The sequence below is a fragment of the Lissotriton helveticus genome, chromosome 1_2, assembly GCF_964261635.1.
Source record: "Lissotriton helveticus chromosome 1_2, aLisHel1.1, whole genome shotgun sequence".
Taxonomy (NCBI): domain Eukaryota; kingdom Metazoa; phylum Chordata; class Amphibia; order Caudata; family Salamandridae; genus Lissotriton; species Lissotriton helveticus.
In genome coordinates, this window is record NC_136058.1 from 459,732,209 (window position 1) to 459,760,151 (window position 27,943).

Consider the following 27,943-nt stretch of genomic DNA (forward strand, 5'->3'; position numbering starts at 1 on the left):
GTTTTTAGTTGGTTTCTGAAGGAGAGGTGGTTCTGTACAAGGCGGAGGTGGGTGGGGAGAGAATTCCAGGTTTTGGCCGCTAAGTAGGAGAAGGATCTTCCCCCCACGGTGGATCTATGGATGCGCGGAATTGCGGCGAGGGCTTGATTGGACGATCGTAGTTGGCGGGGGGGGGTGTAGAAGGACAGTCGCGTGCTGAGGCATTCGGGTCCTAGGTCGTAGAGGGCTTTGTGTGCGTGGGTGAGGAGACGGAACGTTATTCTCTTGTTGACGGGGAGCCAGTGGAGGTCTTTCAGGTGACCGGAGATGTGAGCTTGACGGGGGATGTCCAGTATGAGTCTAGCTGAGGCGTTTTGGATGCGTTGGAGTTTTTTCTGTAATTTGGCTGTGGTTCCGGCGTAAAGGGTGTTTCCGTAATCCAGTCGGCTTGTGACCAGTGCATGGGTGACCGTCTTTCTTGTTTCGGTGAAACCAGGCACAAACCTGCTGCCAACAGGAAGGCAGCAACGGCGACAGGAGGTGGGAGTCCTGCAACACAGGAGGAGCTGGAGGAAATGGTGGCCACAGTCAACAGTGTGGAAACGGTGCAAGTAGTTGGGAGTACGGACACAGCTCGAGATGACCTGACACAACATCAACAGGGTGAGTAACGACCAGGGGCTTGGGGGACGAGGGGAGATGTGCACAATGGCACACATGCACAATGATGTGTAACACACTGCATACCCACAATGACCCTGGATCATGTCCCTGATCCTCGTGGCACACTTCAGCGCACATACATAGCAGGAACAGCACACCCACATTGACAACACTGTGGTACAATGCGCAAACCTGACACTGCAGAACAGAGGACACAACAGGCTCTGCACACGCGCAGAAACAGGCACACTACATCTGACAGATCTGGAAACTGTGAAATGGAAATGTACGCGTACAACCTCACATCCGTCATGAAGTCCAAATGTACACGGTCCCGCATCCAAATCTTGCACCTCCCAAACAGTCACATTGTACATGGTCCTATAGTCTGCATGTAAACAAGAACAATGCACCGACATACATGTCAACACAATGTCAACATGCATTTCCCCACATACAACACCCCCAGCAGAGCACAGAAGTCCACACATCAGTGATGCCGGAGAGGACCACCGCACCTTCGACATCCGACGCCCTACAACAGCCCATGGACATTCCACACAACTCACCATCAGGACCAGGGCAGCCAAGCCACTTAGAGGAAAACACAGACCCTACAACAGACCACACGGCAGGAAGCAACCGCAAGCACGGCTGGCTCACAATACTTCACCAACCCACACATGGCAGCCCAATGCCAGATGTCAGAATGCCAAAAGGGGGTGGCCAAACAGGTGCGGGTGGGGTCTGAACCCATGGAAGGTGAAATATGTCACATACGTGGGTGTCAAGGGACCACCTACACCCCACAAAGGAGACCCACACTGCCATAGTGACACATGCAGATGCACATTCCCAGTACAGAACCATGCCGAGGGGCATGCAAATATCAGTCACACACCCACGTTGGCTCTGTGTACGATGGCCCAGGCCGCTCCCCTTATGAATTGAGTGGGTGACAACAAAGCTACATGTCCAAGGTCTAACCCACTGCCTGAAGTGACATGTCTGCACCCGCTGTACAGAGCATAATGGAATGTCGTAGGGCCCAGGGCCCTCATGCCTACCTCAAGACCACAGGGAAACATGCAGTTATTATGTTGAACTGTCGACGGGCACGTGCGCCCAGACCCTTTATTGGCGGGGCCACATGTACAGTGATGCCTGTCTTGGATGTGTGTGGGGTGAGTGTAAGCCGCTCGAAGGAGGGACTTTGGTTTTCTTTCTGCTGGGCTGCTTGTTACACGCGGGGACTACAGGGACCAGGAGCCTCGGCCCTCAGCACACTTGTGCTGCTACGCCCATTGCCCACAGCGCGATAAAACTCCTCGTGGCCCCCGCTTTGCGGGTGCCGCTCGAAGGAGGGACTTTGGTTTTCTTTCTGCTGGGCTGCTTGTTACATGCGGGGACTACAGGGACAAGGAGCCTCGGCCCTCAGCACACCTGTGCTGCTACGCCTACCGCCCACAGCGCGATAAAACTCCTCACGTCCCCCGCTTCGTGGGAGGCGCGCAGGCGCATGCCGGGCCAAGCCCGGGCGGGCCCATTTAAGCCCGTTCAAGGCCAGAAAAGGCTGGGCTGGGCCCCCCCTACCGGTGGCGAACGGAGAGAGATAGTAAGTGCAATCTTTCATACTTGTTCTGTTTCTCATACTCTCCTTATCAGATGCTTTGTTGTCATTGCATTGGTCTGGTCATGGCTGATCGCTCAGGAAGGAGGAAGAAGGCTACTCATGGTGGCTCTGTGGCAGGGACATTAGATCAATTTATTGTAAGAGCCACTTCAGTACTAGCCCGTGAAATAGATTTGACTGTGCGACGCCTCTCCCTAGACTTGCTGTACAAAAGGGGGTGGTGATGGATGGAGCATCTGAATCAATCAAACACTCACACCCAGTCAAAAGATCTGGGTTTAATCCATCACCGTTCTTTAGCCCACTGTGCCACCCCAGTTCTGACACGGCTATATGCAAATCAGTCTGAATCTGTGCCTCATGGGAACAGTCCAGTCCGAACTGCCAAGCCATGTCTTCCCTGGACCGGAAAAAAGCTTCCGAAGACCGGTTTCTGGCATTCCAGCTGTCTTCAGCCCGGCTTGCTTGAATCCAGTGGCAAAGTGAGCAAGGGACTCACGTCTGAGCATACCCTGCCACACTTATGGCGGCCAAAAGCGGTACAAAAGGGGATTCAAGCTTAGCAAAGGTCTAAAGGCTTACACAGAGATATAATTATGGACTGTCTTAACCTCCAGGGGATTTCAAGAATCCCATGGATAATGTATGTAAAAAAACTTTTTTATGACATTGGTCATCCAGAATATTTTGATTCCCCGAGTACCTTAGAGACCATTTCAAGAAAGAAGCTAAAGGAACTTTGTCTGATCTTTTTAGAGAGTAAACGGTGGCTGGTAGAGAAACATAAGACCTCTGTCATGGAGAATCACTTGATTCTTCAAGGGCAGGGGATTCAGCCTTACTTGATTCAGACACAAAGTAGTTATTCTCGTATGCTACTCACACAATTCAGGGGGGGGGGACCTTTTTTAGACTGGTGACATTACCAGAAGTAAACGGCTGGTCTAAAAACCTGATATTATGTCCCTGTGATGATACCTCAGTACAATCTATGTTATATTGCATACTTTTTTGTAAATTCTATACATTGCCGAGGAAAAGATTTCCGATCCCGATGATGCGAAAATGGGGTTTCAGACAATGTAGATCAGCCCTTTTAAGGTTACAAATGTTGAAAGATGAATTGACAATGTACTCTGTGTCCTTGTTCTTAGAAACTGTTATCAGATACAGGACTTCGGTGATTTGATTGAAATAATCCTTCAAGTTATTATAAATATTTTTAATGTATCTTTTAATCTGACTGTTTCTGGATGTATGTAAATCATGATAATGTGTTTTAACCTTTTTATTGTGCTTTTATGGTTTCTATGCTTAAAATCGAATAAAGCAGACTTTTGATTTGATTTGATTTGATTTGAGTGTAAGCCAACCCGCATGGAGCGCTTGGTGCTGGCAACAAATTGAACAGTGAACACCATGAAAATGGAAACTGAAAACACCAGCATGACAGAGACAACTGCTGAGCAACATGGAGAGAGCCAGAGCAAGTACAGAGGGAACCCAACATGCAAACAGAAGTGTCCATGAGTTGCAATTCACTGAGGTTGGGACACTAGAGCTGAGCGCTCACATGTGATGAAAATGACAAGGATTGTGTCCATTCTGGAGATACCTGATGCTGATGCAGTGGGGTGTGTTAGACCTGCATCATCTTCCTCATCAAATTCCCATATCCTGCACACTGCCTGAGGTGACATTGCTGCTCAACCTCTCCACAGCACAAAACTCAATCAGCAACGGTCCATGGGTTGCAGTGCACTGAGTCAGTGGCACCAGGGGTGCTGAGCAGGGGATCAGGCAGATGATGGCATCCACAACATGTGTGAGAAACTCCGTCAGTCTGCCAGTACCACTGTTTCAACTCTGGCAGATGGCGATTGGAGGTGGTCCTGGTGATGTTGGCGTGTGCCTCTTGCGGTGATGCCATGTCTGGGCCAGTCTGGACTTGATTTGATGTGTAAGCTCTGGATGGCCGCATTTGTGGCTGGAAGCAGCGGACAGCGCAGGGCCACAGACAGATGGCATTGATGTAGTGTAGGCCAGAGGCAGTGGTCAGGAGTGGCCCACAGCCATGCCTCATAGGCTCGCGATTCACAGAGTTAGTGACACCACGGCAGTTGCCGGTAGTGTTCGATCACCTCCATAATGATGATCCTTCTTCCCTCCTGACTGCAGCGCATCATCCTTTTACGCCTCTCCTTATGCAATGATATGTACTCTGCCTTTAAATAATCAGTTTCCAGTTCCAATTCGGTAACCTACTCGAGCGCAGCGTAGGCCACGGTCAGTAGTCCACCTTTTATTCACACCCCTACGTGAGGCTGGCGTACCCCGGGCCAGCTAACTCCGCTCACGCTTACAGGGGGGCTACATTCCCGTGATCTTCCTCACTGGCTGGGGTGACATGGTTGCTTCCACTGTCCACAACACTCCAAACAACATTGGTGTGTGTCAACATGGATATGTGTGTGTGGTCTGCATACCGCAGTCTGGCCCTCACATCCATGCCACACTTGGCATTGTGTACATTCTCATTCATCGGTCACTTGCCTGCTTCGCACATGCCTGGTCCCCAACTCTTCCGACATTCTGCTATTGTGTGGCTGAGGTGCCATGCCATTGATGGCGAATGTACATGACTGGGCCACATTCCCACAGTGAGTTGTGCTGTTGTGGCTGGTGGGTGTGCATGTTATATGTGAGCTTGTAACATGTGCATTTACTGTGTTGTGAGTTGCATGATTGTGGATTTGAGGTGTGTGGTGTGTGTATTTGGTATTTGGCCAATGAGCAGTGCATTTCTGTGGGTGTCATCCTGGTAGTGCAAGTTGATGATGGACTGTCGGAGATGTATGCATCATGCACACTGCCTGGGTGGTTGGTGGCGACGTTGGGGGAGATTCCCCGGTGGTTCACTAGTGTCTGCACATTGGTGGGATACGTGCGCTTTCTGTTGCGCTTATTGTGTGCAGTGTTGCCAGGGGGCACAAGTGGGACATGTGTGCAGTCAATTGCCCCCTGAACAGTGTGAGAATCCAGCTGTGGTGTACACGCCTTTCTTGGTATCTGGCTGTTCCGTCGCAGTGTGGGGGAAGTATTGGTACAGGGGTACCAAGCTGATAGTGCCATCCATGGCCATTGTGAGGGACATGGATCCGCCTGGCTGTGTGACTCCGCCTCGGGCAGTTATTGGTTGGAGGGTACCAGAGGTGCATCACGGCCAGCAGCTTTGTCTGACGTGGGATGTTGGCTGTCTGCTGTTTTGGTACCGTCAGCCGATGGCCTATGGTGGCCAGGATGCAGAGGTGGGTTGTCCCTTTGAGTCTGTACTGGGCAATTACATTCTCTGGTGTTGGGTTTGTAAGGTTGGTGCATTTTCTGGGGTTGCTGTGTTTGTCTGCGCTGCCTCAGTGTTGGTGTGGGGTGGAGGGGGGTGGGTGTCCGGGGCGGTCCTGGGGGTGGTGGCGGTGGGTTTGTTGCCCTCTTGGGTGTCCGGTCCACATGTTCAATGGTTGCATGGCGTCTGTTGTTCTTCAGGTGTCTTCTGGTCTCCCTTTTGTGGTGCAGGCTGTAGTCTGACTTTGCACCAGGTCAGAGTAGGTGTTAGTTTCCTGCTGCTAACGCGCCTTATCACATGTTTTGTGGTCATATCGCCGATCTGGCTGGTCGTTGAGAATGTTGCGGAGGGGTGTTGTTGCGGCTTTTTGCATGGGAGTGCCTACTCTGCATCTCATTAGCAATAGTTGCCAGGGTCATCTGTGGCGATGTTTTTTGCCGCTGCTATTTCAGGTAAACTGATGCTATGGGCTGTTAGCACCAGCTTGTGAATGGGGTGACACATTTATCACAACTTTGGTTGCAATAAAGTGTTGTTAACTCTGCGATGACTCCTTGAGAATATTTCCCATTGAGTATCCTCCAGTGTAAGACCTTTGCAAAGGTCTGATGTAGAGTTGATAATCCAGATTTGAGTGTTAGATGAAATATCGAAGTTAATTTCCAGAATAATTACTTGCAGAGAGGTAGCATTTTGAAAAGCTGATAAAGCATTAAGAAAGGGCTATATATCATAAAGATATGACTTGACACGAAGGGAAGAAGAGGAAAAGGAGGTGGAATTATTTCAATATTCAGACCTAGATCCCTTAGGGTTGATATAACTCCTTCATCAAACCCATAGAGATGGCCATTTTTTGCAGGATCTGAGTCTGGGGTCAAAAATGCAAATCTTTGAAAATAAACTTCACTTTTTGTATTCATAGTGTATGCCCACTATTTGCAAAGACATTACAAAACAGTTTTTAGAAGGAAAACAAACATGTTTGAGGAGGGCACAAAATGGAAGGACAATAACCGGGAGAGCCAGATCTTTATTGCCAACTGAATAACTTTTCTCCTGGTTAGAATTCGTGAAGTGGGAGAGAATGAAGAGTTTGTAGAACAAACCCAAGAAACACAAACCGAAAGTGTACAATTTACTCCAATAGTTTTTCACCCACATTTTGACTAAACGTCTGATTTGTAAGAATTACTTTGTGGGATCTGACGCGATTCTTACCTGTGCACTGTACGGACGCATCCCTTTTTTTATCACAAGATACTGGTGGGCTGGAGCTGTAGGAACACTTTAACACGCTGGACTCATCTCCTCTGCAGCCCACATTGGATATTCTGGGAAGTCTGTAAAGGGGGGCTCCAAAGACAGACCCTCCAGGTGCTGAGATGGGCGCTCCGCACCCCAGCTGCCTGCAGACCACAGCGGCATCGTTTATATCCCAATACAAGTCACACATTGTTCCTTCTAAGCCATCTATAGTAACCAGCACAACCCCAGCACAAGGATCCGCAGCATTAGAGAGGCGAACAACATCTGTATCAACTGCAAAGAAACAGAGAGAAATGAAATATTTACTATATTTCAAACCATAAATGTATATATTAAGTGCAACTCACATCAATCTTACCCAATCACAGGGAGGCAGGGAGAAGGGTGAGAGAGAGAGAAAATGGAAGGGACAGAGAAAGACAAAGATAGAACAAGAGGTAGTGAGAGGGAGAAAGAGAGAACAAGAGTAAGCAGGAGAAAAAAGAGGGTGAGTCCAAGAAGGAAAGAAAAGGAATGATAGAAAGTGGGGAGAGAACAAAGAAAGAGAGAGGATAAGAGAAGCTGGTGTGAGAAAAAGATAGAGACGGTGAGAGAACCGGTAAGATACAGAGATGGATATGGAGTAAGAGAGAGAAAGAGGGGAACAGGGACCGAGAGAGGAAGGAATAAAGGGAATCAAGAACACAGGAGAGGGAGTGAGAACAAGAGAAATGGAGGGCGAGAAAAAGACCAAGAGACAGAAAGAGGCAAGATAGAGAACAAGAGAAGGAAATAGGGATTGAAAGATAAAAAATGTGAAGGGAGAGAGAGAAAGAAAGTGGGAGAAAAAGAAAGAGAATTAGTGACAGATCAAGAGAGAAAAACAGTAGTGTGAAACAGGGAGAGAATAGAAAGAGAAGCAGAGAGAGCAGGAGAGAAGAGTGAGGGTGAAATAGAAAAAGTGAGGGAGATAGAGAGAAGAGATAGTGAGAGGGAGAGAGTGAGGGAGAGCAAGAGACAAGTGGAGCAAAGAAGAGAGAGAAAGAGGGAAAGAAAAAGACGGAGGGCGAACAAGAGTAAACATTAACAATAGAGAGGGCAGAAGAAGAGAGAGAAAGGGAGAGAAAGAATTAGCGAGGAGGAGAGAGGCCATGAGAGGCAGAGAGTGATTGAGAAGGGTCTGGAAAATGAATCTTTACTATTCACAATACTAAGTGGTAAAATGTGAATGTCATGTGTGTGTGTGCGTGTGTGTGTGTGTGTGTGTGTGTGATGAAGAGATCAGAATATTTAATACAATTCATATTCATATCTGTATTTTGAGTGTTGTGATATTTACAAAAGCAAGCACTGAGGGGAATAACACACAGACATAGTGTCTAGACTCAGTGTTTTACGTAACATGCCCATACTTTTTAGCCACTGCGCATTATTTCCGGTGGCTCTATTCTTACCTCATTTTTTCTCCCCTCTCTTACAGGTTGGATATATATATCGCCAATAACAAAATAGAAACCACACTATACAGAAAAGGGACATCAACAAATGCCACTCTACACGCAAATAGTTTTCACAAATTATAGGTAATTGAGAACATCCCATACAGGGAATTCTTAAGACTCCGTCGCATCTGTTCGGAAGAAAAAGAATGGGACATACACAGCCAAAGAACAGCTGAAAGACTCAAACAACGTGGATACAAGGATTATGTAATCAAACGAGGAGGGCAACGAGCAAATGAAAAAAAACGAGAGCGAAAGGCCAGATATCAGATGAAGAATACAAAACTGGGGACCCAGTGAGACTAATCCTGGATTACACTAGAGAATCTAAACAAATTGTAAAGATCTTAAGAAAGAACTGGAAGTTGTTACAACTCGACCCCACGGTGGGGCAAATAATGGGCAAATATCCCAATGTGACTTTCCGCCGTGCACAAAACCTAAGAGACAAATTGGTACACAGCCATCATCAGGGTCAAGGAAGGAAAAAAGGAACCCAATGGCTAAAAACAAAAGGCTTTATTGAATGCCAGACATGCAAGGTTTGTCAAATTGCCAAGAACACAACGACAGTGGCTCTGCCAAATAACAAAATTTGGCAGATCAAAGAGTTAATTAAATGCAAAAGTCAGTTTGTCTTATATGTAATTGAGTGCCCATGTGCATTGAAATAAATTGGGAACACAAAGTGCGAGTTAAAAAAAAGGATACTTGAACATGTGCGCGCCACTACAAATCGGGATAGGAGTAATGCAGTGGCGAAACACATGGAAGTAACCCATGGAGGAGATTGGAAAGCGTTATGCTTTTATGGACTGGAAATGATATCTATCCACAAAAGAGGTGGAGATCGGGAAAAGAGACCAAGACAGAGAGAATCCTGACAAATCTTGAACTTTCGAACTTTTACTCCGTGGGATCTCAATCAAAGTGAGGAACTTTATGTACATCTTTAGGGGGGAATTTGACCATCCTGTTTTTATGAGTCTTACGTGGTATGGAGAGGGGCTAAATATTGATTCAATTTCATTAATTTTTGTTTGCTGCGGTGAATCTCTTATTGTATGTTGATATTGTTTAACAACCGCTGTTATTTTATGTACAGTAATTACATACATAACAATCATATAAAAAATAATATATATATATATATATAAAAAAGGGGTCCAATTAAGATTGGAATATAATGTCAAATGAGTAAATCAACTAAAATCCTCCTTTTCAATAAACAAGCTCAAACAGTTGGGACTACAAAAAGATCTATAAAATATAGTATAAAAGCCCACTGGAGGGCAGCAGGAAAGTTTATTTGGTTTCAGAAAAGGAGCCACTTACAATAGTGAGTTTGCCTAACGGCTAAGGCGCTCGACCTTTGAACTGGGGATCTGGGTTCGAGTCTTGGAAACAATGCCAAACATCCTGTGATTCTGGGCAAATCACTTAATCTCCCTGTGCCTAACAAAAATGAATGTGTGTCCTCATGTAATGTAACTGGTGCTATGTAAAGCGCTCTGATACCTGATTCAGTTCGGGTCAAGTTCGCCCTATATAAAACTCTGCAAAAAAAAAAATGAATACCCACTGGAGGGCTGGAGGAGGTTTTAAATACCATGTTTTTATGTGTCAGCTGCTAAAATTGCGGGGACACAAGAAAAACATCAGAAGCCATTAAACATTGGATCCGATGTTAATCTAACAGGAAATCCCGTCCCTTTTTTCTGGAGAAAATGAATTCTCATCATTAAATACACCAACCACGGAGTTAGATAAAAAGAAACTAAAAGTGGGTTTCTAACCTGAACAGGGACTGATAACATCCCAGTTCTGATAAAAATGAAAGAATCCCTGGTTAAAACGACAGTTTATACAGAGACACGTAAAATAACTTTAAAACGGTTTTAAATGCCAGCAACATAATGAATATCATGAATATATACATGAACTGCCCTTGCCAACAAGTACCACAATACCTTGAACAATCTGTTGAGGAAGTTGTCACGAGTCACATGGTGTTTTCAGAACTGGGATTTAAAAAGAATACATCCATACTTGGTGTTTGTAACCGTGAGCAAGCAGCAGACGCTGCGAAATGTGTCGGTTTTTTATTGACCTGGACAGTTGCCTTTGAAAAATAAAAGGATTTGGGACACGCTTTCTCCTGCGAGTGCGTTTTCATTCTTTCCCGCAAAAAGGAAGGTTGTCTGTGATATATATATATATATATATATATTCACTGAAAAAACCATAGGTTATAGACCATATATAGTTAGGAATTAGCATTTAAAAAACCTTATTTTACTCACACAAAACCATTGAAATTCCATATATAGTTAGTTGCACTAACTATATATCGCGCACCCGCAATCCACTGCTGATCATGTCACATATTACATCATTCATGACATGGTCAGTGACATCACTGATGACATCACTGATGACATCTCAAATGACATCACTGATGACATCACTGATGACAACATCCAGTGACTGTATTTTTCTGTAAAGTTAAAATATGTCTTGAGTGGATGTATAAGTGTCTGGATGAAGGATTTAGTAGGTGCATGACTGACTGTATGAGTGAGTGATTAAATGTGTCTCACTGAATGCATGGGTTAGTGACTAAACTGTCTTAATTTGTGCATCATTATGTCTGTTGTTCTGTAAACTGCTGCATGTGTTGATCATTAGCTATACGAGAGGCTATATGTGTTATTAATTGGTTGCCCAAGTATTTCTATGGGAGATTGAGTTTGTGTGGGGGTGGCTGGAAGGTGTGTGACTCTATGCATAGATGTGTGAGCAGTTTATTCACTAGGTGTATGAGTTCAAGAGTGCATGTGGAAACAGCTACATGGGCAGTTGACTGTGTGCATGAGTGTATTGATGAGTGAATGGATATCTCAATGCTACATGTCATAGTAAGTACATATGTAAAACACAGTACATGTGAGAGTTGGCATATATAAATAACTGTGCATGAGAGCCACTGAATGAGTGAGTGGTTGTATCGATCATTGTGAACTTGTATCAGGGATTGTATAAGAGAGTAAATATGTGTTAGTATATGTTTCAATAAGTAAGGTGTGTTTAACTGTATAGTTGAAGAAATGGAGGTGAGATTGTTTCTTTGCATGACTGACTGGGTGTGTGAGTAACTCCATGGATGAGTGGCAGTGTGTGAGTGTCTGTTTACACTGAGTGTATCCAAGGTTATATTAGAGTCTGAAGAGGTTTATCGTATTAGCACAAGAATGATGTCAAATGAGATGTCATCAGTGATGTCATCAGTGATGTCATTTGAGATGTCATCAGTGATGTCATCAGTGATGTCACTGACCATGTCATGAATGATGTAATATGTGACATGATCAGCAGTGGATTGCGGGTGCGCGATATATAGTTAGTGCAACTAACTATATATGGAATTTCAATGGTTTTGTGTGAGTAAAATAAGGTTTTTTAAATGCTAATTCCTAACTATATATGGTCTATAACCTATGGTTTTTTCAGTGAATTTTCAAGGTTTTGTAAATGCTAATTCCTAACTATATATGGTCTATAACCTATGGTTTTTTCAGTGAATTTCAATGGTTTTTTAATAGCAAATATCATAAGCTGTCGAATGTCAAGTACGTGGTAAGTAAAAACATTTTTGTGTTTATGCACACTGATCTGCTTTGAATGCTGCCCCCCACCCCTCATTTCTATTAGGAGTACTCTCTCTTTGCAGATAGTGAAGGGTAGTTAACGCAGCCCTTTGCCCCCTTTGTAATACGTCGTGCCTGCTTCTCTCTCCATTTGATTGATTGTTCTCTTTGGTTCATTCTCTATTTACAAACAAGCACAGAGTCGCAATACTCTGTTTAGTCTTTGCAGATAGCGAAAAATCGTGTAAAAAAACAAAAGGAATCGAGCAAAATCAGTAGGCCACTAATGGGATCTCTTTTTGACCTCGCTAAAATAGAAACATTAGGAACAACCTGTTGAAAATAGCAATGCGTATGTACATAAGCGGCGTTCATTTGTGTTCACAGTACCCCTTGTTGATTTTTTCAATCGAGCATTGAATTGTTCGAAGTTAATTCTCGTAAGGATCTTCTCTACCTGCAAACGAGGAAGAATAGGAATATTCTCTCTCCCTTTGCAGATAGTGAAGGGTAGGTAACGCAAGCCTTTAACACGTCGTACCTATTTCATTCCTCATTGATTGATTGATTGTCCGAACATTGACTGTTTGGGAATTAGTTCTTTTTGGAGGTATTCCCTGTTTGCAAATAAACGTAGGAAAATCTTTGCAAGTAGTGAAAGGGTACGTAATGCGGACCTTTCTCCCCCGTTGTAATCTGTCATGCCTATCTACTCCCCACTGATTGATGCACCTTTTTCACTCGGACCATTTACTAGAGATACGTCATCTGGCCCGACCAGAGAGCACCCCTAGTGAAAAGGACATATGCAATAATAACGAAGTGATCACTGTATCCTGTTAACAGAAACTTTACCATGAAACAACCTGGAAAGAAAAAAATAGGAAAACGAAAATCAGTAGGCCACTGATGAACATGAACTTTTATTAAACAACAAACAAAGAAACGATAACATAACGTAATGATAAAACCTATTAATGTCCTAGAAACAAGAAAACGTTAAAGTATGCCAGTGGTGAGAGACCAGAAAAACAGTCCGAGAAACCAAACCACCCCTCGCTGTCCCAACTCATGCACTCTGAAAGTTCAAAGTTTTGAGGAGTGCTTGTAACATTGTCTGAAGCCTATTTGCAATTGCTTCATCTTCACTATTCTTAAAGTAAGTGGGGGCTGTTGTGATGCGGTGCCACCCTGAACCGCTTGACGGAGGCCCCCGAGGGACGGTGTCATGTCGCGGACTCGGAGGGGGCGCTTGGCTCCGGCCCCCTCCCCAAGTCGTGTTGCCCTGGTGTGGCCTGAGATCGCCCCCGACATAGGTGGCCGGCTCCCGGGGTCAAGCGGAACTTTTTTCCTTTTGGTGACTCTTCCATTCTTCACCTTGTCCCACAATCCGTTTCACCTAAAGACACGCTGTAGTGGGGCACCCCTTTTCCGTTTCATTTGCCATTCAGCCCGCTTTTGCTACACTGTGCCTCTTCCGCTATTCAGCTGTTTACCGCCCGCTCTTTCGACTACAGCGTCTCGCTCACCATGTACTTGAGTTGCTCCCGCTCTTGCGGTGCAGCGATAGGCGGCTGCCACAGGACTCTCAAAATGGCGGCCATCTCTTCAGATTTGGGCGTGGTCCACTAAATGGGCCTGCGACACCTTGGAACTCGGACGCTTGTCTGCTAGAGCTTGGGCTCCATTCTCGAAAGCGTCCCCTCATCCTTGAAGATTCTACAAAAGTCTTGGGGGCCCCCGACTCCCGCAGGCTTCTGGTGGGGAGCGCCTAGCATGATTGCTCGTGGAATGGCCACGACGGAGCTACGAAATGGTGGTGCTCTCATGCTAACGCCAGCTTCAGTCTGAAACATCCAGAAACACTGTAGACTACCAATTCGATCAGTTCCGGTAGCGCTCCAACGTGACCCGGTAGAGAAGAACTTGCCCTCCCCTCTTTGACTGATGGTTCTTGTTGCCTGTCCCTTCTGTTGTCATTTAACAGAACTATTTAGCCTGCTGAAAGGGGTTGTGTGCCGTCCGCTGGTTGGTGGAGACATTTTGACTATATTCTGGACCTGCGTTGTCGCGTAATGCGTCATATGACGCGCCGCGTTAGAAAGTTTAATAAATTATGAAACACAATAAACAATCCTTAAAAAATAAAAAAAAATAAAAAATAATCAACAAAAGCAACAGCTAGGTAATACACATATAATTTTATCTCCGCGAAGCGGAGCGCTGTTACAGATATATATCTTGTTTCTGAACGTTAATTTCTCAAAATGCACTGAAGCACATATATTGAGACCTAGCAAAGGCACATCGGGCTACCAGTCCCTACAATTTTTCCAAGTTTCGTGCAAATCCATTCAGCTGTTCGATCCTACCGAGAGACAAGATGGCGGCCGCTACGGACTGTTTGGAATGTTTACAGACACCGGAGAGCCAATCAGCTTCGCTTCGCAAAGCTCCGTAACGCGAAAAGTACGCGAAGCGGTGCGCTGTTACAGATATATACTTTTTTTTTAACGTTAATTTCTCAAAATCCACTGGAGCACATATATTGAGATCTAGCAAAGGCACATCGGGCTACCAGTCCCTACAATTTTGCCAAGTTTCGTGCAAATCCATTCAGCTGTTCGATTATTATTATTTTTATTTTTTTTTGCCCCGCGGGGCCCTTTTAAAACCTCCACATCAAACCTAGGGGGTGAGCGACAATGTACTATGCCCCCTTATGGTCATTTGCCCCTTCGCTTTGGCCTCCTCTTGTCTCTCGATCCTACCGAGAGACAAGATGGCGGCCGCTACGGACTGTTTGGAATGTTGACAGACGCCGGAGAACCAATCAGCTTCGCTTCACAAAGCTCCGTTGCGCGAAAAGTCCGCGAACCAGAGCGCTGCCCGGTCCGCTGTTACAGATATATATCTTTTTTTAAACGTTAATTTCTCAAAATCCACTGGAGCACATATATTGAGACCTACAAAAGGCACATCGGGCTACCAGTCCCTACAATTTTGCCAAGTTTCGTGCAAATCCATTCAGCCGTTCGGGCTAAAAGTGAGGCCAACCGCCCTATGGAAATTAACATGGGAAAAACGCGTTTTGGGACCCCCCTTTTTTCTCGGCCCCCCCTTGACGAACCCCCCCAAAATTTTCAGGGGCTGCTCAGAAACAAAATGTGCCATTTTCCTGAAAATTTCAGCCAATTCCGTCCACAAACGCCAAAGTTATTAGACATAGAATTTTCAAAAAACCCATAGAGAAAAAATCCTAACTATATATACCTACTGGCGACCGCCAGTAGGTAATATATGTAATATATATTTATATGTAATATATATATCTATATATATTCACTGAAAAAAACATAGGTTTCAGGCACGTTATTGTTAGGAATTAGCATTTAAAAAACCTTAGAAATTCACTAAAAAAAACATAGGCTCAGGGACGTTATAGTTAGATGAACATTTGACTCATATAAAACCAGAGAAATTCGCCGGTTATAGTTAGTTGAGCTAACTATAACTTGTGCGCCCGCAATGCACTGCTGACGATGTCACATATTACATAATTCATGACATGGTCAGTGACATCACTGATGACATTTCAAATGCCATCGCTGATGACATCACTCGTGACATCATCCAGTAAATTTTCAATAAGTTTAAATATGTTTTATATATATATATATATATATATATATATTCACTGAAAAAACCATAGGTTATAGACCATATATAGTTAGGAATTAGCATTTACAAAACCTTGAAAATTCACTGAAAAAACCATAGGTTATAGACCATATATCGTTAGGAATTAGCATTTAAAAAACCTTATTTTACTCACACAAACCCATTGAAATTCCATATATAGTTAGTTGCACTAACTATATATCGCGCACCCGCAATCCACTGCTGATGATGTCACATATTACATCATTCATGACATGGTCAGTGACATCACTGATGACATCACTGATGACATCTCAAATGACATCACTGATGACATCACTGATGACAACATCCAGTGACTGTATGTTTCTGTAAAGTTAAAATGTGTCTTACATATTGAAGAATGAGTGGAAGTATAAGTGTCTGGACAAAGGATTTAGTAGGTGCATGACTGAATGTATGAGTGAGTGATTAAATGTGTCTCACTGAGTGCATGGGTTAGTGACTAAACTGTCTTAATTTGTGCATCATTATGTCTGTTGTTCTGTAAACTGCTGCATGTGTTGATCAGTAGCTATATGATTAACTATATGGGTTACTGATTGATTGTCCAAGTATTTGTATGGGAGACTGAGTGTGTGTGTGGCTAGCTGGGAGGTGTGTGACTCTGTGCAGATCAATGTGTACTTGTATCAATGATTGTATAAGAAGGTAAGTATGTGTTAGTATATGTTTGAAAATGTAAGGTGCTCTATGTTTAACTGTATAGACAAGAAAATGGAAGTGTCATTGATTCTTTACAGGACTGACTAGGTGTGTGAGTAACTCCATGGATGAGTGGCAGACTGTGAGTGTCTGTATAGGTGTATGAGTGCATATGATAGTGTTGTAAAGATGAGTGATTGTATGTATGAATGATTGTATAGGTGAATGAGTGAAGGTGTGTGTAGACGTAGGAATCAGTGAGTGCGTATGTAGTAACTAGTATTGGTGTGTCAATGGTTTCAAAAATTATACTCTGTATTTAACACTGGGTGAAACAGAGGTTATATTAAAATGTGAGGAGATGCATTGTATTGTCACATGAATGATATCATCAGTGATGTGGTCATTGATGTCAAATGAGATGTCATCAGTGATGTCATCAGTGATGTCATTTGAGATGTCATCAGTGATGTCATCAGTGATGTCACTGACCATGTCATGAATGATGTAATATGTGACATCATCAGCAGTGGATTGCGGGTGCGCGATATATAGTTAGTGCAACTAACTATATATGGAATTTCAATGGTTTTGTGTGAGTAAAATAAGCTTTTTTAAATGATAATTCCTACCGATATATGGTCTATAACCTATGGTTTTTTCAGTGAATTTTCAAGGTTTTGTAAATGCTAATTCCTAACTATATATGGTCTATAACCTATGGTTTTTTCAGTGAATTTTCAAGGTTTTGTAAATGCTAATTCCTAACTATATATGGTCTATAACCTATGGTTTTTTCAGTGAATTTCAATGGTTTTTTAATAGAAAATATCATAAGCTGTCGAATGTCAAGTAAGTGGTAAGTAAAAACATTTTCTTGTTTATGCACACTGATCTGCTTTGAATGCTGCCCCCCCCCCTCATTTCTATTAGGAGTACTCTCTCTTTGCAGATAGTGAAGGGTAGTTAACGCAGGCCTTTGCCCCCGTTCTAATCCGTCGTGCCTGCTTCTCTCTCCATTTGATTGATTGTTCTCTTTGGTTCATTCTCTATTTACAAACAAGCACAGAGTCGCAATACTCTGTTTAGTCTTTGCAGATACCGAAAAATCGTGTAAAAAAACAAAAGGAATCGAGCAAAATCAGTAGGCCACTAATGGGATCTCTTTTTGACCTCGCTAAAATAGAAACATTAGGAACAACCTGTTGAAAATAGCAATGTGTATGTACATAAGCGGCGTTCATTTGTGTTCACAATACCCCTTGTTGATTGTTTGAATCGAGCATTGAATTGTTCGAAGTTGGTTCTCTTAAGGATCTTCTCTGCCTGCAAACGTCTCTCTCCCTTTGCAGATAGTGAAGGGTAGGTAACGCAAACCTTTAACACGTCGTGCCTATTTTGTTCCTCATTGATTGATTGTTTGCCCGAACATTGACTGTTTGGGAATTGGTTCTTTTTGGAGGTATTCCCTGTTTGCAAATAAACGTAGGAAAATCTTTGCAAGTAGTGAAAGGGTACGTAATGCGGACCTTTCTCCCCCGTTGTAATCTGTCATGCCTATCTACTCCCCACTGATTGATGCACCTGTTTCACCCGGACCATTTACTAGAGATAGGTCATCTGGCCCGACCAGAGAGCACCCCTAGTGAAAAGGACATATGCAATAATAACGAAGTGATCACTGTATCCTGTTAACAGACACTTTAGCATGAAACAACCTGGAAAGAAAAGAATAGGAAAACGAAAATCAGTAGGCCACTGATGAACTTTTTATTAAATAACAAACAAAGAAACGATAACAATATGTAATGATAAAACCTATTATTGTCCTAGAAACAAGAAACGTTAGAAGTAAGCCCGTAATAAGAAACCTGAAAACATCGCCCCTCACTGCCCCAAAACGTGTCAGTCCCACCGCCTGCCACGGCCAAATAACGGCAAACTGGGAAAGATACAAGTCAGCAGACATCCGCCCCATTCTAGAAACTTCCAAAGTGCAACAGGTTTTCGGCTACGCCCAGCCGGAAGCAACACATATAAGGCGGGTCCTGCTGCCAACCGTCGGCCAGGAGATCATCACGTAGGGTGTAGCCGGAGGAGAGGCCGAGGCCAGCGGGACCCGGCCAGGGGGATTGACAACACTGGAGAGTTTTAGGGGGGGGGGGGAATGTCCGTGTCCTCGACCCTCCCCTCTCTCTCCCAGTCCGGCCGCGGTGGCCCTTGAGAGTTGCAGGTTGTCCCCCCACACTCTCTCCCGGTCCGGCCACCAACGGCCGGGGGCTGGGGCCGACGGGATCCGGCTGCAGCCGATGAGCCAAGGAACCCGTTCATGGGGCCAGAGCAAAGGGCGCCCGGCCGCCAACCGCCGGAAGCCCGGCCCGAAGACGGACGGGACATTTCTTCTTTCTTCTATAATTGCTGCAACAACCCTGGGGGGGGGATGTCTTGCACATGCCTCCGACCCCCCCCCCCTCTCGTCCTCATCGCCTGGTCCGGCCATAACAAATGTCAAGCGAGACACCGTGGGGTGCACTGGGAGGGAGAGACGGTGCGAACAGGCCTCTCCCGCCTCCCCAGGTGGAGGCTTCCCAGCTGCACCCTCAGTGCTCCAGGCGCCCGGAAAAGGGTTCTTCCACTGTGGTGATGCTGCAACGTCTCGCCCGGCAGGGTGGAGCCCGTCCGCTCATTTGACCCCGCGATCGCCAGTAGCTACCGAACTCTCAAAATGGCGGTCGACCTGGCAAGAGCGGGCCCAGCATAAAGAAATGGCCCGGTCACTGGTTGACTCCACCACCGTAGTCCTCCACGACCTTGAAGATTCTAGAGGAGCCGCGGGAGTCCCCGACACCCGCAGACACCCCCGATGGGGAATGACTGCCATGATCGCCCGTGGAGTGACGAAACTGTAGCCGCGGGACGTCGGCGCTCCCATGCTGGCGCCAGCCTCAGTTTGAATGACTAGAATCCTGCAGACCTCAGTTCCGGTGAAAGCACAGTGTGACCCGGTAGGAAAAATTGTTGCACCCCCTCCCCTTTTTGACTGATGGTTCAAACCACCGATCCTTTCCTTTGCCCTTTTAACGGAACTTTGGACTGCCTCCCCCCCCCCCGCGGCGCCCCACGCCGTTATTTGCAGGGCGGCAACTTACTAGACATCACCTTCGTGACATCCAGATTTCAGCGCGTTCTGCTGCCTTGGAACTATTCGCACAACAGACCGCTACTGACGACCCACCCCCCGGGACGCCCCACGCTGGATACCCAAATCAGTGCGGCACCCAGGCAACATCTTCTGAATTTTCATAATTTGAAAGAACTAGTAACATGTCCTCATCAGGAATTTCCTCTTCAATCATCTCATCAGGAATTTCCTCATGAAAAGTCTGCAATGATGATTCTTGTAACTCTATGGTCTCCAAACATTCGATAAATTCGCCATCAAGAGATTGATCAAAAAAATCATTCAAGTCATCTCCTCCTTGTGAGAATATTTCATTATTGGTGCTGTCAATTTCAATAAATGTAGTGGATAATTCAAAAGAAATTGCCACGGTCTCTTCGTTGTTTAAATGTTTTTACTGTTTTTGTTTTGTTGTATATATTTATAAGTTATTAAAGTTTTATATTCCTACTACTTTGTTGGAGTGCTATATATTTTTAATGTGACACATAATTGTAAAAACTTTGATGTACAAAGAGTCATCCCTGGAATCTTCCGCTTCAGGCTCGGTCCCCTCCCCAATCACAATACAGGATGGTTTTCAGATAGTAGGAACAAGTGTGGTGTGACGGATCTCATCGGGTGTGGGCCTTGATCTACTATAACTCCTTTGAAGAGGGGTGATTCTTTACAGCTGGGGCCATAAACTACATCTGCAGGGCTAGCTGATAGCCTGGACAATCGGACACAGAGGAAGAGGAGTGTCAGAGGGTGCGGTAGTGAATAGGGCGAAAGGGAGGTGTCGGGCGGGCACAGAGTGTGATTCTCAGGGAAGAGCAGCGCAGATGGGGGGAGGTTTATTGCCCATGCATAAGACAGAGAGCGGGGGTGACCAGTGCCTGGGAAGATGCTTGCGAGGGTGGGGAGCCATGCTACGAATCGACAGCGTGCAGAGAGTGGGTCTGGTCAAGGCATCTAAAATGGCTGCCGTGCACGACAAAAGTGTGGCATTTCAAAAAAGGCAAGATGGCGCAGACAATGTTTTTCAACACTTCCTCATTTCCTTCGAATCGAACGTTAACAGACGTTGGTGCATATTACCAAAGTTAAGCGATATTTATCGCTAACGATGCTTAGCAACGAATTTTTTACCGCTAAGCATCGTCAGAAATTATCGAAGATAAACCTTGCTATTATCAAGGTTTATCGCAAATGCGATAAAAAACGGCCGCAATGCATGAATATCGCTAAAAAGTCAGCGATATTCATGCATTACCGAGCTAATGCTCTTAGCCATGTTATCCACCTCCCATTGGATAACATGGCTAAGAACTGCTCAGGGCAGGTGTTAGTTTTTGGAGATATTCGCGCTTAGCGCGAATATCTCCAAAAGTTGGTAATAGGAGATAGATATCTTGCATGTTGTAATGCAAGTTATTGTGGTATATGGAACTCATACCATAATCTCTCAGGAAAGCAGAAACTGATCCTTTTGGGACCGCCTGAGAAGGCCTAGGGGGTGAGGGGTACTCTACTTTGCCCCCTTTTCACGTTCCGAACTATTTTATTTTACTCTCTTCTGTAATTACACAAAATGGCAGCGATAAGATGCATCAGAGACAGACAGTGAGAGAAAGGAGGCCGGAGATGAAGAAGAGATGTCAAATACACATTGGAGATAATATAGTGGGAGAAGGGAAGTAAATATGAGTAAACTTACCATGTAACATAAAAATGTTGCACTCTATACTATAAGTCTCATTTTATACTACAATCACTTCGCTACAACCTCATAAATTAAAAATAAAAATGAATAATGTCTCAAACAATTTTTGATTTCTAAATATAAATTTATTCTTCTGAATTTTCAAAATTTGAAAGAACTAGTAACATGTCCTCATCAGGAATTTCCTCTTCAATCATCTCATGTGGAATCTCCTCATGAAAAGTCTGCAATGATGATTCTTGTAACTCTATGGTCTCCAAACATTCGATAAATTCGCCATCAAGAGATTGATCAAAAAAATCATTCAAGTCATCTCCTCCTTGTGAGAATATTTCATTATTGGTGCTGTCAATTTCAATAAATGTAGTGGATAATTCAAAAGAAATTGCCACGGTCTCTTCATTGTGAGCCATTTTATTTTGAAATTGCTTGCTGTAAATTGCAGAAAAAAATAATCACTTTCATTTATCGTTTTTAGTAATACATAATATAAAACTAACTTTATCAAGTATTTAGTATAACAGAAGGACTGTAAATAAATAACAGAAAACATTTTTCAAATTATCTTCAAGTGTACAACATAGTTCCCCTTACAAATTAACAACTCACCTTTTTAAAAGTAGGAGAAGTGTTAGTACTGTGTAAATCAAACACCAGAAATTGACCACCAAAAATTCCTCACAAATGTACCTCAGACAGTAGTATCACAAAATGGCTGTGGTTTCCTCTCATTTTAGATATATACATAACCAATTAACTTTCATCACACACAAATACAAAACCAAAGTAACATTTTAATTGGTTCTAAATTTCAACACTTTCAAATGTGTTTTCCCCATGCAATTTTCCATAGGACATTTAGATATGTCTACAGCCTGAATGGCTGAACGGAATTACACCAAACTTGGCAAAATGGTACATCAAACCTAAGAGGTCAGGGAGGATCTACTATGCCCCCTTATGGTCATTTGCCCCTTCGCTTTGGCCTCCTCTTGTCTCTCGATCCTACCGAGAGACAAGATGGCGGCCGCTACGGACTGTTTGGAATGTTTCCAGACGCCGGAGAACCAATCAGCTTCGCAAAGCTCCGTAACGCGAAAAGTACGCGAAGCGGAGCGCTGTTACAGATATATATCTTTTTTTGAACGTTAATTTCTCAAAATCCACTGGAGCACATATATTGAGAACTAGCAAAGGCACATCGGGCTACCAGTCCCTACAATTTTCCCAAGTTTCGTGCAAATCCATTCAGCCATTCGATTATTATTATTTTTATTTTTTTTGGCCCCGCGGGGCCCTTTTAAAACCTCCACATCAAACCTAGGGGGTCAGGGAGGATCTACTATGCCCCCTTATGGTCATTTGCCCCTTCGCTTTGGCCTCCTCTTGTCTCTCGATCCTACCGAGAGACAAGACGGCGGCCGCTACGGACTGTTTGGAATGTTTACAGACGCCGGAGAACCAATCAGCTTCGCTTCACAAAGCTCCGTAACGCGAAAAGTACGCGAACTGGAGCGCTGCCCGGTCCGCTGTTACAGATATATATCTTTTTTTGAACGTTAATTTCTCAAAATCCACTGGAGCACATATATTGAGACCTAGCAAATGCACATCGGGCTACCAGTCCCTACAATTTTGCCAAGTTTCGTGCAAATCCATTCAGCCGTTCGGGCTAAAAGTGAGGCCAACCGCCCTATGGAAAACTCAATGTTAAAAACACGTTTTGGGACTCCCCTTGACGAAACCCCCCCAAATTTTCAGGGGCTGCTCAGAAACAAAATGTTCAATTTTCCTGAAAATTTCAGCCAATTCCGTCCACAAACGCCAAAGTTATTAGACATAGAATTTTCAAAAATCCCATAGAGAAAAAATCCTAACTATATTTTAATGTGACACATAATTGTAAAAACTTTGATGTACAAAGAGTCATCCCTGGAATCTTCCGCTTCAGGCTCGGTCCCCTCCCCAATCACAATACAGGATGGTTTTCAGATAGTAGGAACACGTGTGGTGTGACGGATCTCATCGGGTGTGGGCCTTGATCTACTATAACTCCTTTGAAGAGGGGTGATTCTTTACAGCTGGGGCCATAAACTACATCTGCAGGGCTAGCTGATAGCCTGGACAATCGGACACAGAGGAAGAGGAGTGTCAGAGGGTGCGGTAGTGAATAGGGCGAAAGGGAGGTGTCGGGCGGGCACAGAGTGTGATTCTCAGGGAAGAGCAGCGCAGATGGGGGGAGGTTTATTGCCCATGCATAAGACAGAGAGCGGGGGTGACCAGTGCCTGGGGAAGATGCTTGCGAGGGTGGGGAGCCATGCTACGAATCGACAGCGTGCAGAGAGTGGGTCTGGTCAAGGCATCTAAAATGGCTGCCGTGCACGACAAAAGTGTGGCATTTCAAAAAAGGCAAGATGGCGCAGACAATGTTTTTCAACACTTCCTCATTTCCTTCGAATCGAACGTTAACAGACGTTGGTGCATATTACCAAAGTTAAGCGATATTTATCGCTAACGATGCTTAGCAACACATTTTTTACCGCTAAGCATCGTCAGAAATTATCGAAGATAAACCTTGCTATTATCAAGGTTTATCGCAAATGCGATAAAAAACGGCCGCAATGCATGAATATCGCTAAAAAGTCAGCGATATTCATGCATTACCGAGCTAATGCTCTTAGCCATGTTATCCACCTCCCATTGGATAACATGGCTAAGAACTGCTCAGGGCAGGTGTTAGTTTTTGGAGATATTCGCGCTTAGCGCGAATATCTCCAAAAGTTGGTAATAGGAGATAGATATCTTGCATGTTGTAATGCAAGTTATTGTGGTATATGGAACTCATACCATAATCTCTCAGGAAAGCAGAAACTGATCCTTTTGGGACCGCCTGAGAAGGCCTAGGGGGTGAGGGGTACTCTACTTTGCCCCCTTTTCACGTTCCGAACTATTTTATTTTACTCTCTTCTGTAATTACACAAAATGGCAGCGATAAGATGCATCAGAGACAGACAGTGAGAGAAAGGAGGCCGGAGATGAAGAAGAGATGTCAAATACACATTGGAGATAATATAGTGGGAGAAGGGAAGTAAATATGAGTAAACTTACCATGTAACATAAAAATGTTGCACTCTATACTATAAGTCTCATTTTATACTACAATCACTTCGCTACAACCTCATAAAATAAAAATAAAAATGAATAATGTCTCAAACAATTTTTGATTTCTAAATATAAATTTATTCTTCTGAATTTTCAAAATTTGAAAGAACTAGTAACATGTCCTCATCAGGAATTTCCTCTTCAATCATCTCATGTGGAATCTCCTCATGAAAAGTCTGCAATGATGATTCTTGTAACTCTATGGTCTCCAAACATTCGATAAATTCGCCATCAAGAGATTGATCAAAAAAATCATTCAAGTCATCTCCTCCTTGTGAGAATATTTCATTATTGGTGCTGTCAATTTCAATAAATGTAGTGGATAATTCAAAAGAAATTGCCACGGTCTCTTCATTGTGAGCCATTTTATTTTGAAATTGCTTGCTGTAAATTGCAGAAAAAAATAATCACTTTCATTTGTCGTTTTTAGTAATACATAATATAAAACTAACTTTATCAAGTATTTAGTATAACAGAAGGACTGTAAATAAATAACAGAAAACATTTTTCAAATTATCTTCAAGTGTACAACATAGTTCCCCTTACAAATTAACAACTCACCTTTTTAAAAGTAGGAGAAGTGTTAGTACTGTGTAAATCAAACACCAGAAATTGACCACCAAAAATTCCTCACAAATGTACCTCAGACAGTAGTATCACAAAATGGCTGTGGTTTCCTCTCATTTTAGATATATACATAACCAATTAACTTTCATCACACACAAATACAAAACAAAAGTAACATTTTAATTGGTTCTAAATTTCAACACTTTCAAATGTGTTTTCCCCATGCAATTTTCCGTAGGACATTTAGATATGTCTACAGCCTGAATGGCTGAACGGAATTACACCAAACTTGGCAAAATGGTACATCAAACCTAAGAGGTCAGGGAGGATCTACTATGCCCCCTTATGGTCATTTGCCCCTTCGCTTTGGCCTCCTCTTGTCTCTCGATCCTACCGAGAGACAAGATGGCGGCCGCTACGGACTGTTTGGAATGTTTACAGACGCCGGAGAACCAATCAGCTTCGCAAAGCTCCGTAACGCGAAAAGTACGCGAAGCGGAGCGCTGTTACAGATATATATCTTTTTTTGAACGTTAATTTCTCAAAATCCACTGGAGCACACATATTGAGACCTAGCAAAGGCACATCGGGCTACCAGTCCCTACAATTTTCCCAAGTTTCGTGCAAATCCATTCAGCCGTTCGATTATTATTATTTTTATTTTTTTTTGCCCCGCGGGGCCCTTTTAAAACCTCCACATCAAACCTAGGGGGTCAGGGAGGATCTACTATGCCCCCTTATGGTCATTTGCCCCTTCGCTTTGGCCTCCTCTTGTCTCTCGATCCTACCGAGAGACAAGATGGCGGCCGCTACGGACTGTTTGGAATGTTTACAGATGCCGGAGAACCAATCAGCTTCGCTTCACAAAGCTCCGTAACGCGAAAAGTACGCGAACTGGAGCGCTGCCCGGTCCGCTGTTACAGATATATATCTTTTTTTGAACGTTAATTTCTCAAAATCCACTGGAGCACATATATTGAGACCTAGCAAAGGCACATCGGGCTACCAGTCCCTACAATTTTGCCAAGTTTCGTGCAAATCCATTCAGCCGTTCGGGCTAAAAGTGAGGCCAACCGCCCTATGGAAAAGTCAATGTTAAAAACACGTTTTGGGACCCCCCTTGTTTCTCGGCCCCCCCTTGACGAAACCCCCCCAAATTTCCAGGGGCTGCTCAGAAACAAAATGTTCCATTTTCCTGAAAATTTCAGCCAATTCCGTCCACAAACGCCAAAGTTATTAGACATAGAATTTTCAAAAATCCCATAGAGAAAAAATCCTAACTATATATACCTACTGGCAACCGCCAGTAGGTAATATATATATATATATATATATATATATATATATATATATACATATATATATATGCTCGCTCCAAAATTTGCACCAAGTTCCTAGCACTCTCGAGCGGGTGCCGTTAGGCGGGAGGTGCCCCCGCATCCATGACTGCTCCAGAACCCCGTAGTTTACACCACAAAGACCAGCACTCACGGTGGCGAGCTTAAGATTTTTTATTCAAAGCTCACGGTGAGCTTTGAATAAAAAATCTTAAGCTCGCCACCGTGAGTGCTGGTCTTTGTGGTGTAAACTACGGGGTTCTGGAGCAGTTATATATATATATATATATATATACTTTACAAGTGCCTAAAGGAATTATTTCGTAGGTACGTGACTGACTGTATAAGTGAGTGATTGAACATGTCTTACTGCATGCATGGGTTAGTGACTAAACTGTGAAAGTCTGTATTAGTATCTCCATTGTTGTGTAAGCAACTGCACAGGTTGCTGAATAGCTACATGAGTGTCTTTATAGGTTATTAGGTTATTGATTTGTTGTCTGAGTATCTGTATGGGTCCCTGAGTGTCTGTGTGTGTGGGTAGGTGGGTATATGAGTCTGTGCATAGATGTCTGAGAGGGTAATTCAGTGGTTGTATGGATTAAAAAGTGCATTTGGGAAGGGCTGTATGGGTAAGTTAGTGTGTGTATGGGTGTAATGGTAAATGAATAAATGTCTCAGTGGTATATCTGTGACTAACTACATATGTTTTAAGAAACTATATGTGAGTGTTAGAGTATATAAATGAGTATACATGAGACTAAGTTATTTGAAGAGTGGGTGAATAAATAAGTGTCTTCTTCTGTCAGTGATTGTATAAGACAGTAAATATGTGTTAGTATCTGTATAAATAAGTGATGTGGTATATCCAAAAATAACGATGTTGGTGTGTATAACTGTATTCATGAGTGAATGGGTATGTGATTGATTCTTTGCATTACTGACTAGGTGTGTGAGTAACTCTATGGATGAGTGGCAGAGTGTGACCGCATGTATAGATGTATGAGTGCATATTATAGTCCTGTATTGATGAGTAACTACATGTATAAGTGACTGGGTGTGAAATTGTGGTTGCTATGTAGTATATGGCATTCTTCTGTGTATGGTTTCAAAAATAGTAGTTATCATCTTAGAATGGGTGTATCAAAGTTTATATTAGAGCATCAGTATGTGCATCAGATTGTAACGTGGATGATGTCATGAGTGATGTCATTTGAGATCTCATCAGTGATGTCATTGACCATTTAATGAGTGATGTAATATGTGACATCATTAGCAGTGTATTGCGGGCGCGCGAGTTATAGTTAGCTCAACTAACTATAACAGGCACCTTTCTCTGTTTTTTTATGAGTCAAATGTTTAACTAACTATAACGTCCATGAAACCTATGTTTTTTTTAGTGAATTTCTAAGGTTTTTTAAATGCTTATTCCTAACTATAACTTGCCTGAAATGTATGTTTTTTCAGTGAATTTAAAAGGTTATTTAAAAGTTGATTTCATATTTTAATGTTTTTAAAACCAAATTTTTTTATATTTTGTTACTCTATAATACTTCTATTTTTAATTATGTAATGTTTTTGGTTTTTAGAAAACTGCACTCCCATACCGGTAGC

General features: G+C 43.4%; 1 protein-coding gene across 1 annotated transcript in view; it reads right to left on the reverse strand.

Moving 5' to 3' along the window:
• LOC144808031 (CD5 antigen-like) overlaps positions 1-27,943 on the reverse strand; it is a 240,732-nt gene that overhangs the window by 107,698 nt on the left and 105,091 nt on the right. Inside the window, exon 3 of the mRNA XM_078673593.1 lies at positions 6,837-7,157. Coding sequence (XP_078529719.1) covers positions 6,837-7,157 — 321 coding nt within the window. The remainder of the gene's footprint in view (positions 1-6,836; positions 7,158-27,943) is intronic.